At 42.4% G+C, this 13473-nt stretch overlaps 1 protein-coding gene across 1 annotated transcript; it reads left to right on the top strand.

The window, feature by feature from the left end:
• The first annotated feature begins 2712 nt into the window (after positions 1 to 2712).
• MS4A18 (membrane spanning 4-domains A18) lies at positions 2713 to 13473 on the top strand. Its single transcript, XM_049780854.1, has 7 exons — positions 2713 to 2777; positions 2994 to 3084; positions 4117 to 4227; positions 8266 to 8322; positions 10539 to 10637; positions 12029 to 12130; positions 13273 to 13473. Exons 1-7 carry the CDS (start codon positions 2713 to 2715, stop codon positions 13471 to 13473), a joined length of 726 nt encoding a protein of 241 aa, XP_049636811.1.

Below are 13473 nucleotides of genomic sequence, written 5' to 3' on the forward strand. Positions count from 1 at the left end.
CCATACAGCAGAAGCAATTGGAAAAGAACCGTAAAGCAAATGATCAGACAATGGGAAAAAAAATCCTCAAAGAATGTGAACAGATGAAAATAGAAGTCTTTGATAAACTCAACAGAAACAACATAAGAATCATTGGAGTTCCAGAGACCCAGGAAGAAAATCCCCAGGAAGAATCAAGGACATCATCACAGAGAAATTCCCAGAGCTAAAGATTGTATGCAATCAAACCCTGCATGTCCGAAGTGTACCAGCTAAAAGAGACCCAAAGAAAAGCACCCCAAGACACATCCTATTCACAACAATGAATCCTATAGATAGGGATAGAATACTAAAAGCAGCAAGAACAAAAAGGGAAATTACATTCAAAGGAACATCCTTAAGATTTACAGCAGACCTGTCACAAGAAACCCTCAAGGCCAGAAGACAGTGGTGGGATATAGTGACAAAACTCAATGAAATGAATGCTTCACCTAGAATAATGGACCCGGCCAGGCTCACTTTAAGGTTTGAAGGAAGTATACATAGCTTCACAGATAAACAGCAGCTCAGAAAATTTACAGACTCAAAACCAGCATTAAAAGATAAACTGAAAGGTTTACTTTAAAACAAGATAGGCCTAAAGACACATCAAACTTCCACACGAAGATGGCTCTAAATCCCTTGACAATTATCTCTCTCAACGCTAATGGGCCAAATGCACCAGTGACACAGAGTGGCAAAATGGATCAAAAAGCTGAATCCAACATTCTGCTGCCTACAAGAAACAAATCTGAATAGTCAGAACAAACAGACTCAAAATTAAAGTTGCGAGCACACATCAGAAATGAAGAAGGGGCCTACATGACACAGGTTATAAAATTAGAAAACGATTTAAAAAAATTTTGAACCCAAAATAAGTAGGTAGGGGGCTAGAGAGATAGCATGTAGGTAAGATGAGAGGAGAGAAAGAAAGAAAGAAAGAAAGAAAGAAAGAAAGAAAGAAAGAAAGAAAGAAAGAAAGAAAGAAAGAAAGAAAGAAAGAAAGAAAGAAAGAAAGAAAGAGAGAGAGAGAGAGAGAGAGAGAGAGAGAGAGAGAGAGAGAGAGAGAGAGAGAGAGAGAGAGAAAGATGGAAGGAAGGGAGGGAAAGAGGAAGGAAGGAAGGAAGGAAGGAAGGAATTAAAAAAGAAAGTGCATTAAGTCTACTGTTTGCCTGTTTGCCAGGCTCTGACCCTGAAACCTCACTCAATCTTCACAGCATAGTTTTGGGGGTGGGGGCAGTGAAACTGTTATTATCTCCTACTTTTCAGAGATCAGGAAATTGTGTCTAGAGAGATTAAGCACCTGTGAAAGAACTGCAGGATGGACCCAAGGTCTCCCACACACCTATCCTTGGTGTACCTTGACCTTTGCATTTGTTTTCCAAACTGACTGATATCCAGTAGTGCCAAGCAGCAGCCAACACCTAAATTGGCAGCTCATATTGTTTTTCTCATGCTGGAAGCAGTTGGAGCAATGGAGTGAGATTCACTTAATTGAGATTTTAATAGGAGCAAGAAAGCATCCTGAGGACCTAATTCTGAGACCCAGAAAGCACAGCCACTAAGACAACCCTGGCAGTTGGGATTATCAAGTGAATTAGCAAGTGAATAGATGTGACCTTTACTCTCCTCTAAATGAGACCTTCCCTTCACCTCTCATGACTTCTGATGTTCTGAGGTTACACACCCACCTCTTCATCATAAAAAATTTGGCGAAGTCTTCAAGTATCTCCTGTGGTATCAAATCAGGACCCACTCACAGTGATTCCCTTCTCAGCTGCATTTAGTACTAAAGATTCAGGTCAATGATGGCACCACTGGCAAAGTTTCCCAATGGCCTGGATCAGAAAGGCATAATGGCAGCTAAAGAGAAGTGTGCACATTTCTATTTGGATAAGACCCACATGGAATAGATGCACGAGAATAACCTGTTCCCTCGTTCATGGTTCTCTAGGACAAGTGTAGTTTTTTTTTTCCTCTCTCTGACACCAGGTGATGTTAATCCATATACAAGTTGGGTTAGTTAAATTTATAACAAATTATAGATTTTTTTTGTTTGGTTTGGTTTGGTTTGGTTTTGGGGCCACACCCGGTGATGCTTAGGGGTTACTCCTAGGAGCTCAGAAATCACTATGGGACCTCGGGGATCTAACCCAGGTCCGTCCTGGGTCAGCCACATGCAAGGCAAATTTCCTACCACTGTGCTGTCGCTCCGGCCCCCAAATTATAGATTTTTAAAGGGCAGAAGGTATAGGTGGGACTAATCAGAAACTGAAATTAAGAATCAGAAGACCAGGTCTAAAGCAATAGCACAGTGGGTAGGCATTTGCCTTGCATTCTGGCCAACTGGGATTCTATCACTGGTATGGTCCCCCAAGCATGACCAGGAATGAACCCTGAGAGTACAGCCAGGAGTAATCCCTGAGCACTGTCTACAATTACATCACCTCAAGGAAATTCCAAACCCAATCAAAGAACTCATCCCAAGAATAAGGGTTACTAGAAAGACTAGGGTCTGCTTTTGTATTTCATGCTAAAGCTTTTATTTTAAGAACTATGAAACTAAAGAGAAGAATGGGCTGATATTCTTGATATTTTTAATTCAAAGTGAAAGCCTGAACTTTCTTATGTGTTTTGCAGCCACTGAGGATAACTATGACAGAACAAGACAGTAGAGCCAACCGTGTACCCGCCATGACGATCAAAGAAAATTTCTACCTGGCCCATCCTGGGAACCCCATTAATCCTAGAAACCAGGGGCAACCACTGGGGGTGAACACTTACTCCAACCCAAGAGACCCCCTGTATAATGCAGGACTAGGCCTTTCACAGAACCCAACGGGAGTAAGAACCACACGCAGTCAACCCTCTCCAGTCCAGCATCCTGGCCTACAGACTCAACCCCGAGTGGACCAGTATACACAGGGATCTGGAAACCCCCGGCCACTGCCTGACCGCCCTCCAAATCCATCCAGATACACCTCAAACCAGTTTCAGTGGAATTGGTCTTACTTTACTACGTTTGATTCCAAGAAATTCATAGATGATGAAACCATAACACTAGGGGTGAGTGGGACTTCTTTATCTCTCCAGTTGAGGGTTTGCAGCATCAGCCCACTTCTAATACACTTAGTAGATGAGGAAGGAATGGATTTAGAGGTTAAAGAAAAAATGGAAGTGGCAGTGTCTGGGAAAGCTGGACCAGGACACTGTCACAGAGCTCGGCGCTCCCTTCTTTTCTTACCTCTCCCTCCCCTATCAGATCCATGATCTTTGGGAGGGGTTATATAAATTGATTCTTTAAAAAAAATTCCCCTATATTACACTCAGGGGCAAAGATCAGCGAAAGTTTCATTGAAACACCCATCATTTGGGCAAGCTGGGTTTCAGGCAGATGTGCTGCATGTTTGTTTGTTTGTTTGTTTGGGCAACTTCCAGCAGTACTCAGGGGCTATTTCTGACTCTGGTCATTCCTGGCAGTGCTCAGAGGATCATATCGGATGCTGGGGATCAAATCCCAGTCGGCTGTATGCAAGACAAATGCCCTACCTGCTATCAAAGTATAATTCCAGCTCCAGATGTTTTGTATATTCAAGATCCTGACTGGGTCTTCATGCCTCATCTTTTCAGGAGATTTAGTTAGCTATGATCTTAAATTCCCTCTACTTGGTAGGTTCTGTGATTTCTGCTTTGTCAAGGTGAATACCTATCTCTCTCCTACCTTCTCTGATTTCATTGAGCATCTAGAACAGTTCATTTTGATTTTATGTATGAAGAAGGAGCTAATTCTCTCCTTCCCTTCTTGGATACTCATCAACACCAAGATTGAAGCCTGGTATGGGTTGGGTTCTGCTGTGGTTCCATGACAAGTAACAGGTTCTGGCCCTAATCTCCAACTTCTTACAGAGAACCTGTAAGTAAATAAAAAAAATAAACAAACTAATAAGAATAACTAAATTCAGACATCCCCCGCCAGAGAATCTGATTCACTTTGTTTGGTGCTACTGCTGAAGGGAGTTAGGGATGTGATCAGGCTGCAAAGCTTGTAACAGCCTGCAGGCCCCTCACTGTCTCTCATTGTGACCTCTTCTCTTATAGGCTATCCAGATCATCATCGGCCTGATGCACATCCTCTCATCAATGAATAGAGAGCTGTATTACTGTGCTGTTCTTGGGTATTCAGGATACCTGGTCTGGGGAGGAATATCTGTGAGTACAAGCGTGTGGCTTCCTTCCTGGGTGACATAATGGAAACAGGAAGAGTAGAGAATGGAGCATGGATCATTCCAGGGGAAATGGCCACTCTGTAAAGCCCAGGGGAACTGTCAGCCCCTACAGGTTCAGCAGTGAAGGATTCAACCTTCAGGCCCCCCTGCCCAGACACCCACCCAGAAACTTCCTGCAGGCAACAGGCAAACATAGCAAGAGTGTGGATGCTTTGACTGTCTCTGAATCCACCCATGATGTACATTTTACCTGTAAATCAGAGAACTGAAATTCACATGCTCCAGAGTACAAGAGTCAACTGTCTCAACAATTAGGTAAACATATTGTCAAAGCCTTTGGTGGTTGGAAACTATAGTGGTTTGTATGTAGAGTGCTGTGTTCAATAGTATGGAAATCAGCAAATGCTTCATATCAATACCTTGACCTGACCCACAGGACAGGTGTTAAATATTTATCTGCCATCACTGGGGACATCCAGCCCTAGAGAGCTTACTGATAATGAAATGAACCCAAGGGGGTGAGGGTGGTAAAAATGACATGAGGCACTTCTGTGAGTTCTCAAACTCACAAAGACAGGAAGTTGGATTGTCTTGGTGGAACAGTGAGGCCTAGCCTGTTGAGGACCAAGTTTCAGGAGGGGACAATGAAAGGGATTCTGGTGAGGGTTGGGAATGGAGAGCTCACAAAACTTAAGTGGACTTGATTCCTATGCACAACTGAAGGGAATTGGGATGATCTCTTATTTAGAGTGTAGCTGACTTCAGTAAAAAAAGGAAATCTAATAAAAATAGTAAAATTGCTATATGTTCATGCATCCACCTTCTTTAAAAAAGAAAAAAAGAACAAATCATCACTTTAAACTCGTTTTTAAATTCTTTGAGAATAGTCTAACCCAGGGGCCTGAAAAATAGCACAGATAGGGTTTTTGCCTTGAAAAGCAGCAGACCCAGGATGGACCCAGGTTTGATTCTCAGTATCCCATATGGTCTCCTGAGCCTGCCAGGAGCAATTTCTGAGCACAGAGCCAGGAGTAACCCCTGAGCACTGCCAGGTGTGGCCCAAAACGAAAGAAAGAGGAAGGAAAGAAGGAAGGAAGGAAAGAAGGAAGGAAGGAAGGAAGGAAGGAAGGAAGGAAGGAAGGAAGGAAGGAAGGAAGGAAGGAAGGAAGGAAGGAAGGAAGGAAGGAAGGAAGGAAGGAAGGAAGGAAGGAAGGAAGGAAGGAAGAGAGACGAAGAAAGAAAGAAAGAAAGAAAGAAAGAAAGAAAGAAAGAAAGAAAGAAAGAAAGAAAGAAAGAAAGAAAGAAAGAAAGAAAGAAAGAAAGAAAGAAAGAAAGAAAGAAAGAAAGAAAGAAAGAAAGAAAGAAAGAAAGAAAGAAAGGGACAAAGAAAGAGAGAGAGAGAGAAAGAAAGAAAGAAAGAAAGAAAGAAAGAAAGAAAGAAAGAAAGAAAGAAAGAAAGAAAGAAAGAAAGGAAGGAAGGAAGGAAGGAAGGAAGGAAGGAAGGAAGGAAGGAAGGAAGGAAGGAAGGAAGGAAAGAAAGAAAGAAAGAAAGAAAGAAAGAAAGAAAGAAAGAAAGAAAGAAAGAAAGAAAGAAAGAAAGAAAGAAAGAAAGAAAGAGAGAGAGAGAGAGAAAGAAAGAGAGAGAGAAAGAAAGAAAGAAAGAGAGAAAAAAGGGGGCCAGAGTGCTAGCATAGCCATAGAGTGTTTGTCCAGGTTCAATCACCGGTATTCCATATGGTCTCCTGATTTCTGAGCACAGAGTGATAAGTAACCCCTGAGTACCACTGGGTGTGGCCCCAAAAACAAAAATTTAAAAAAAAATAGTTTAACTCAAAGCTTGCCCTCAGAAGAGTCACACACCTCAATGTTATATAGGCCTTGCTTTTCTAAATAATTATTTCATACTAATAGTGCTTTGTTCTTGGGGTAGATTCTCCAGAGTAGAATCACAAAGTCATACAAAAAGTCTACTTGTAATGTTTGAGGCTCCAAATTATTTTCCAAATAAAATAGTTATTTTTAGGGCTAGAGCCTTAATACAGATGGTAGTTGCTTATTTTACAAGCAACTGACCCAGTTTGATCCCCAGCATCCTATATTGTTCCCCAAGTCCCACCAGGAGTGACCCCTGAGTACAGAGAGAGGAGTAAGCCCTGAACACAGTAAGGTGTACTACGAGTAGTAATAGTAGTAATAATAATAATAATAATAATATAACAACTATTATGTAAGATCTATTTAAATTTCTTGTTTCCTGAATTTTCTTCTATTGACCCAAGCAACCAGTCTCATTAGCAGTTAATAAGAGTTCCTTCTCCTTCTCCTTTTTTTTTTTTTTTTGTATTTTTTAACTGAAACCCAACTATAGACATGTTTATAATCATGGTGCTTAAACAAAGACACTATTATAAGAAAAGAAGTTAAAAATAAATCTTCAGTCCATTTTCCTTTTTTTTCTCTCTTCTTTTTCTTCTTTTCTTATTCTTCTTCCCATTCTTCCTCCTCTTCTACTTCTTCCTCTTCTTTTTCTTTCTTGTCCTCTTCATTTCCTTCTTCATCGTCTTCTCCCGTCTTTTCTTGTCTTCTTTGTCTTCTCTTCTTTTCCTTCTACCTCTTTCTCCTCTTCCACTTTTCTCCTTTTCTCTTCCTCTTCTTTCTCTTCCTCCTCCTTCTTCACTTTTTTCCTCTTCTTCCTTTTTTCTTTTTATTCTTCCCCTTCTTCCTCTTCTTGTCCTTCCTCTTCCCCTTCTTCTTCCTCTTCCTCTTCTTCGCACACTTCCTCCAACTCTTCTTAATATTCTCTTCCTGAGTCTCTGGGTCTCCAATGATTCCTATGTCATTTCTGTTGTGTTTATCAAAGACTTCTATTTTCATCTGTTCACATTTTTTGAGTAATTTATTTATTGTCTGATCATTTGCTTTAAGGTTCTTTTCCAATCTCTTCTGCTGTATAGAGTTGCTGCATCTCATCCTCTGGTTCACTGACCCCATCCTCAGCTGGTGTAACTCCTTTTCATTGAGGTGTTCATTTCAACTAGTGAGTTTTTTCAGACCTCTTATTTCAGTTTTAAGTTCTGTCATTATGGTCTGTTCAGATAGATCTATGCTTGCTTTGAGATTTTTTTTGAGCATCCTCCATATTAATACTTAATATTTAATACTCAAAACTCCTTATCTGAGAAATTTTCCAGGTCATCTTTATTCTCGATGTGTCATGTTGTCATGCATTGTTTCCCCATTGCAACACTTGTATAGTGGTTTTTACTACTGGGTTCGTGGGTTAGAAGATGCGTGTGGCCTTAGAGAAAAGCAGAAAGGCTGCGCTCCTCTGGCTCCACCTTATTGGATGGGGCCCTTACTGAGTTTGGGCCCTGGAGATTATGTTTGATGGCATTCTTGGCTGTCTTGGGTAGAAAAGCAGACAGGGAGCAAGGCAGCAGTCTTATAATGTTCTCCTGTGCTCAATCACACGGAAGAGATCAGCACCCACCATATTGGGTGGGGCCCTTACCGGGTTTGGGCCCTGAAGATTATGTTGGATGGCTGTGTTTGATGGTATCTTCTTGGCTGTGGGATTTGGGCCCTGGAGATTTTGTTTGATGGCGTCTTCTTGACTGTCTTGAGCAGAAAAGGAGTCTTTTATAATGGTTTTCCTGTGCCCAATCACACGGAAGGGATCAGCACCCACCTTATTTGTGGGGACTTTACCAGGTTTGGGCCCTGGAAATTGTGTTCGATGGTGTCTTCTTGGCTGTCTTGTGCAGAAAAGTCCTTCTTTTTTTTAATATGAGATGCCAAGGACTCATATCCATCCTAGGTCTGCCACGTGCAAGGCAAATTCCCTACCACTGTGCTATCACTCCAGCCCCAAGAGTTCCTTTTTCATCACATCCTCATCAACCCTTATTGTTTATAAACATCAAATATGTTTATGAACATTATATAGAACATTCTCATTGGCTTGAAGTAATATCTCATTATAGTTTTAATTTGCACAATTTCTCCTTCTCTTTTGGCCTAGTTCGTTGTCTCTGGATCCCTCTCAGTGTGGACTAAAAAAGACCCCAATCCTTGCGTGGTGAGTAACACTGTTCCCAGTGACCATCTCTCAACCACCCCAGAGGCCTCATAATAGCCAAAAGGTCTGGTCTGAGCCCTAGGTTCACCTCTCATATTCTTTATTTCATTCATCCACACAGGTCTACAATGTTATTAGCCCCATTTCTTCAGAGAAGAAAAATAAGATACAGAGAGCTCAGAAAACTAGTCCAGGTGGACAAAGTAGCCGAGGCAGACTTTAAACCCAAAGTTCTCTGGCTCCAGGGTTGCATTTTCACCTACCGCATTAGCACTCCAAAAAATAGGAGGTTGAGGTGCCTGCCTTGCCTGCGCTAGCCTTGGACGGACCGCGGTTCGATCCCCCAGCATCCCATATGGTCCCCCAAGCCAGGAGCAACTTCTGAGCACATAGCCAGGAGTAACCCCTGTGCATTACCGGGTGTGGCCCAAAAACCAAAACAAAAACAAAAAAAAAAACAAAAAAACAAAAAAAAAAACACTAATCCTGCAATGGTCAGAATGACAGTGTAGTGGTAGGACATTTGACTTGCACACCATCAAACCAGATTCAATCCTTGCACCCCATAAAGTTCTCTGCGCCCCACCAGGAGTGATCTCTGATCCAGAGCCAGGAATAAGCCTTGGACACTGACTGACAAGTGTGGTCCAAAAAAAAAAAAAAGCAAACACAAAAAAATCAAAGAAACAGTTGTCCTACATGTTGCATGTTTGAGACACGTTTCAATTCCCAGCACTGTAAAAAAGAAAAAGGAAAAAGAAAAAGAAGAAAGGAGAAAAGCATAATTGTTTAGAAATTCACATGTATTCACAACACAACAAGTACACTGAGCTAAGAGTACACTGAGCTAAGCAAAAAAAAACAGGGAGAGGTTTTTGGAAATGCCAGGACCTGCTCCTTCTAATAGGTCATCTCGGCACACCCCACTGTTCAGAGGAAAGTGAAGGGCATGTCTGCCATGAACCATGTGGATTCCACTCATAGAACACAGGGCCCAGCACATCCTGATCCTCTAGAAATCTCTATCTCAATGATCAACAATGGGGGTGGGAGAGATAGCACAGTGGCAGGGCATTTGCCTTGCATGTGGCAAACCTGGGAGGGACAAGGTTCGATTCCCAGGATCCTATATGGCCCCCCAGCCTGCCAGGAGCAATTTCTGAGTACAGAGCCAGGAATAATCAATCCCTGAGCACCACTGGGTGTGGCCCAAAAAACAATGAAATAATAAAGTTTTAAAAATAATTATCAAATATGTATCTGGGGCCTGACTGATAGCACAGTGGTAAGGCATTTGCCTTGCATGTGGTCAACCCTGGGCTAACCTAGGTTCAATTCCTGGCATCCCAGAAGGTTTCTGGAATCCCATATAGTTCTCCAAGTCTGCCAGGAGCAATTTCTGACTGCAAAGCCAGGAGAAACCCCTGAGCACAGCCAGTGTGACCCAAAAACAAACAAACAAACAACTGAACATTCCAGGGACGAAGTGATAACACAGTAGGGAGGGCCTTGCACACAACCAACCTGGGTTTGATTCCCTGGCCTCTCTGAGCTTGCCATAAGTTATCTCTGAGCTCAAAGGCAGGAGTAACCCCTAAGAGCCACTGAGTGTAGCCCCCAAAAAATAATAATTGAACATTACATTGTTTGGATCTGAGAGCCTTCTCTAGTCAGTGCTTTCAACCCAGATGCCAGCTGTTATTACCCATCGCCTACTCTTTTAACAACACTGGAATCTCTTCAGGTCCCTCTAGAAATTAGTTCATTGCTTCTGCAATGTTGACCGGCAATCATGTCTCCTTCCAAAACCACTTTGGGAATCTCTTTTTCCTATCTCTTAGCTGCTTCTTAAAGTATTTTCCCCCAAGTCCACTCCCTTCCTTAAACATGGACTCTGCCTGTGGAATAAAGAACTTTAGGGCCAGAGAGATAGTATAGCAGGTCAATCATTATCCTTGCAATGAACAGGCCTAAAAGGTCCAATCCCTGGCACCACATATGGTCCTGGAGCCCACCAGGTGTGATCCCTGAATGCAGAACTGGGAGTAAGCCCTGAGCACTATCGGGTGTGGCTAATAATAATAATAATAATAATAATAATAATAATAATAATAAGCAACTCACTTCCTCCTCTCTGCCTAACAGTCTCTGCCCCCTCTTTCTCCTATTCCCTCACACTCCAACTTCATGGCTTCCTTTTCACTTACCTCCTCCAGGTAAATGTCAACATTGGTGCCCACATGGTCAGCGCCTTCTTCTCGTTGCTGGGGATCTGCATTTTAATCTCGGACATGATCGTCACACCATGTTTTATGGTGAGCACATTGGGGTTCTGAGCGGGCTTGCTTAAACTTGCTCCCAAACAGAAAGAAAAAGTTGATTCAGACACACATTCATTGACTTGGGAGATAGAAAAGGCCAGAGTGAGGGGGTGGGAAATAAGGCAAGACAGTCATGTTTAGTTTGATTTTATGTATTTTTTGTTTTTAATTACTTCATTTAAACACCATGGCTACAAAGTTGTTCATAATACAGATGGGGATTTTTTTACAGTTACAAAGTTGTTCATGAATGAATTTTAGTCATACCATGTTCAGCATCCACTACCAGTGCACATTTTCTGCCACCAATGTCCCCAGTTTAACCTCCTTCCCTCCCCCACTGCCTGCCTCTGGGAAGACATCACTCTCTGCCTTTGTTTCTGTGTGTCTGTCTCTTTCTCTCTCATCCTTTTAGATACTGTGCTTTACAATAGTGCTACCAATATCATGCATATTACTTTACCTCCTTACTGTACCCAGTTCTTGTTCAGAATTGTGAAATCACATCATGTACTGTATTTACAACTGGACAGGTCTGAAGAAGGGTAGCCAAAAATAATAAACCAAGCCAGTCAGGAGAGAATCATGGAGTCCAGTTGGCTTCTTGCCTCCTGATCTCTCTGTGCACCAAGCCAGACTGACTTTTCTTTATGAAACCATTACAAATTCACCAGGAGGGAAAATGTCCAGTGAGACCCAGGTGGACTTTTAAATATGAAAGGAATCTGTGAAAAAAGAAAATTGGGGGAACACCTTTATTTTGGATAATGGTAGGGTGTGACCTAACACAAACTGGTCATTTCCAACTCTCATTTTCATAGTGGTCCCTTCTCTGCCCTAACTACATACCCTACTCTTTATGCAAGCTTCCTACCATGGACTAATCCTCCTTGTCCTCATCTCAAATGTCTCTGAAGATTATTACCATACTGTTTTATTTTTACATTCCACAAATGAGTACAATCATTCTATGTCTGTCCATCTCCCTCTGACACATTTTGCTCAACTCATGTTTTATGTCATTACCCCATAGGACACTTGACACCAAGCAAATCAGAGATGGAGGGCCCCCAGAAACACTGACTCTCAGAATTTCAGGCCTGTTATGTAAACAACAAAATGGGCTTGAGATGTCAGAGTACCAAAACTAAAAAAGTTCCAATAAAAATAGGTGTTGATGTTTAGGAGACACTCTAGACTCTAGAGCCACATACAGCAAGGACAGGTGGAGAAACTCACAATACCTGCTCTGAGGTACCCTGTGAAGAGAGAGTCCAGGATTCCAGAGAAGACTCAGGCCCCTTCCTAGAGTAGGCCCTCCAGGGATTGTCACTATTGGAAATCATCACCCCAATGACAAGCTTCCGGTTCCAATCTCTCCCTAGTTCTACTCAGTTACGATCTTCCCCTTTGCTATCCTGGAGTTCTGTCTCACGTGTGTGGTCTCATGTTTCGGGTTCCAGGCTCTCTGCTGGAATCATATTTGGGTGAGTGCTGGGCTCTACTCTGGAAATTAGAGCCTGTGGGTGGTTGATGGGCAGAAAAAGAAGACTAGTAGATTGGAAAGAGTGATGCCTTGGGGTATCTAAATTTGGGCTAACATGACAAAAAGAGCAGAGACTGTTGGGTTTTAAAAACAAACGGAAATGGAGGTTGGAGCAATGGTACATTTGTTTGCCTTGCACACAGCTGACCCAGGTTCAATCCCAGGCATCTCATATGGTACACCATGCACCAACAGGAGTGATAGTCCTAAGTGCAGAACCAAAAATAATCCCAGCATACCACGGGGTGTGGCCCAAAAAGAAAAAATTAGAAATGGGGGTTAGGGTTAGACTTAAGGTTAAGGTTAGAACTAGAGTTAGGATTGGGGTTAGGGTTAGAGCAAGGGTTAGGGTTAGGATTAGGGTTAGAGGTAGGGCTAAGGTTGTTTAGGGTTAGGGTAAGGATTGGGGTTAGGACTAGCATTGGAGTTAAGGTTAGAGCAAGGGTTAGAGTAAGGATTAGGGCTAGGGTTAGGGTTAGCATTAGGGTTGTTTAGGTCTAGGTAAGGATTAGGAATAGCATTAGGGTTAGGTTTAAGGTTAGAGTTAGGAATAGAGATAGGCTTTTGTTCCCAACTCCTATAAATCAGTCTTGATGTTGATTAGATCAAGCTGTCCCCAGATGTAAGGGCTTTGATGATGACCCCTTATGTAATTAATGGTTCTTCTCTGGTCTGCTTAGTGTCAGTCCCTCTCCCATCAACTTAACACAAAAATCTGCAGTTGGCTGATTTCCATTTCAATGGAATGATCTTAAATTTTCTCACCGGCTTGTTTGACTCTTGAAAAGTTGTCAATAGAAGCAATCAGTCCTCTTGTCCCTCATTATTCCACAGGCCATTATCCTGAGCAGCCTTCAATACCCAAAGAGCACTGAACAAAGAGCTACTATACCAACACTCTCTAGGTCTCTTCTTACATCACAGTGTTAGACTTGTTCCTTTGGTGAAAAAAAGTTCCATATCCAAACCCATTCTTAGTGCAGGGGAGGGGCAGCAGAAAGGCAAAGGGACAGTCATGGGGAGAATTTGTGACCATCCTTTAATTCCCCACGAAGAAAAATGCCTCTTGACGTTGCCTTTCAGAACACCAAAGCTAGGCCAAGAACATCTGGTGCCTACCCAGCCACCCCTGTGAACATCCCAACCAACGTGACCACCATTCCTGCCAACACTTTCAACCGCCAGGCCCACATCACCATCCCCGCTGCCAACGCTCCCTGCCCTAGCAACACTTCCCTTAATATACCTAATGAGCCCATCTACAGTGAAGTGGCCAACTCATGA

This window comes from Suncus etruscus, chromosome 9 (assembly GCF_024139225.1).
Source record: "Suncus etruscus isolate mSunEtr1 chromosome 9, mSunEtr1.pri.cur, whole genome shotgun sequence".
Lineage (NCBI taxonomy): Eukaryota > Metazoa > Chordata > Mammalia > Eulipotyphla > Soricidae > Suncus > Suncus etruscus.

What these genes read in the sequence shown, in the direction of transcription:
- MS4A18 (XM_049780854.1), top strand. Translation starts at nt 2,713, where the DNA reads ATGACGATCAAAGAAAATTTCTACCTGGCCCATCCTGGGAACCCCATT. An exon ending in ATTAATCCTAGAAACCAGGG is followed by an intron (nt 2,778 to 2,993) that starts GCAACCACTGGG and finishes AAATCCATCCAG; the next exon opens with ATACACCTCAAACCAGTTTC. An exon ending in TCGTCACACCATGTTTTATG is followed by an intron (nt 10,638 to 12,028) that starts GTGAGCACATTG and finishes ATCTCTCCCTAG; the next exon opens with TTCTACTCAGTTACGATCTT.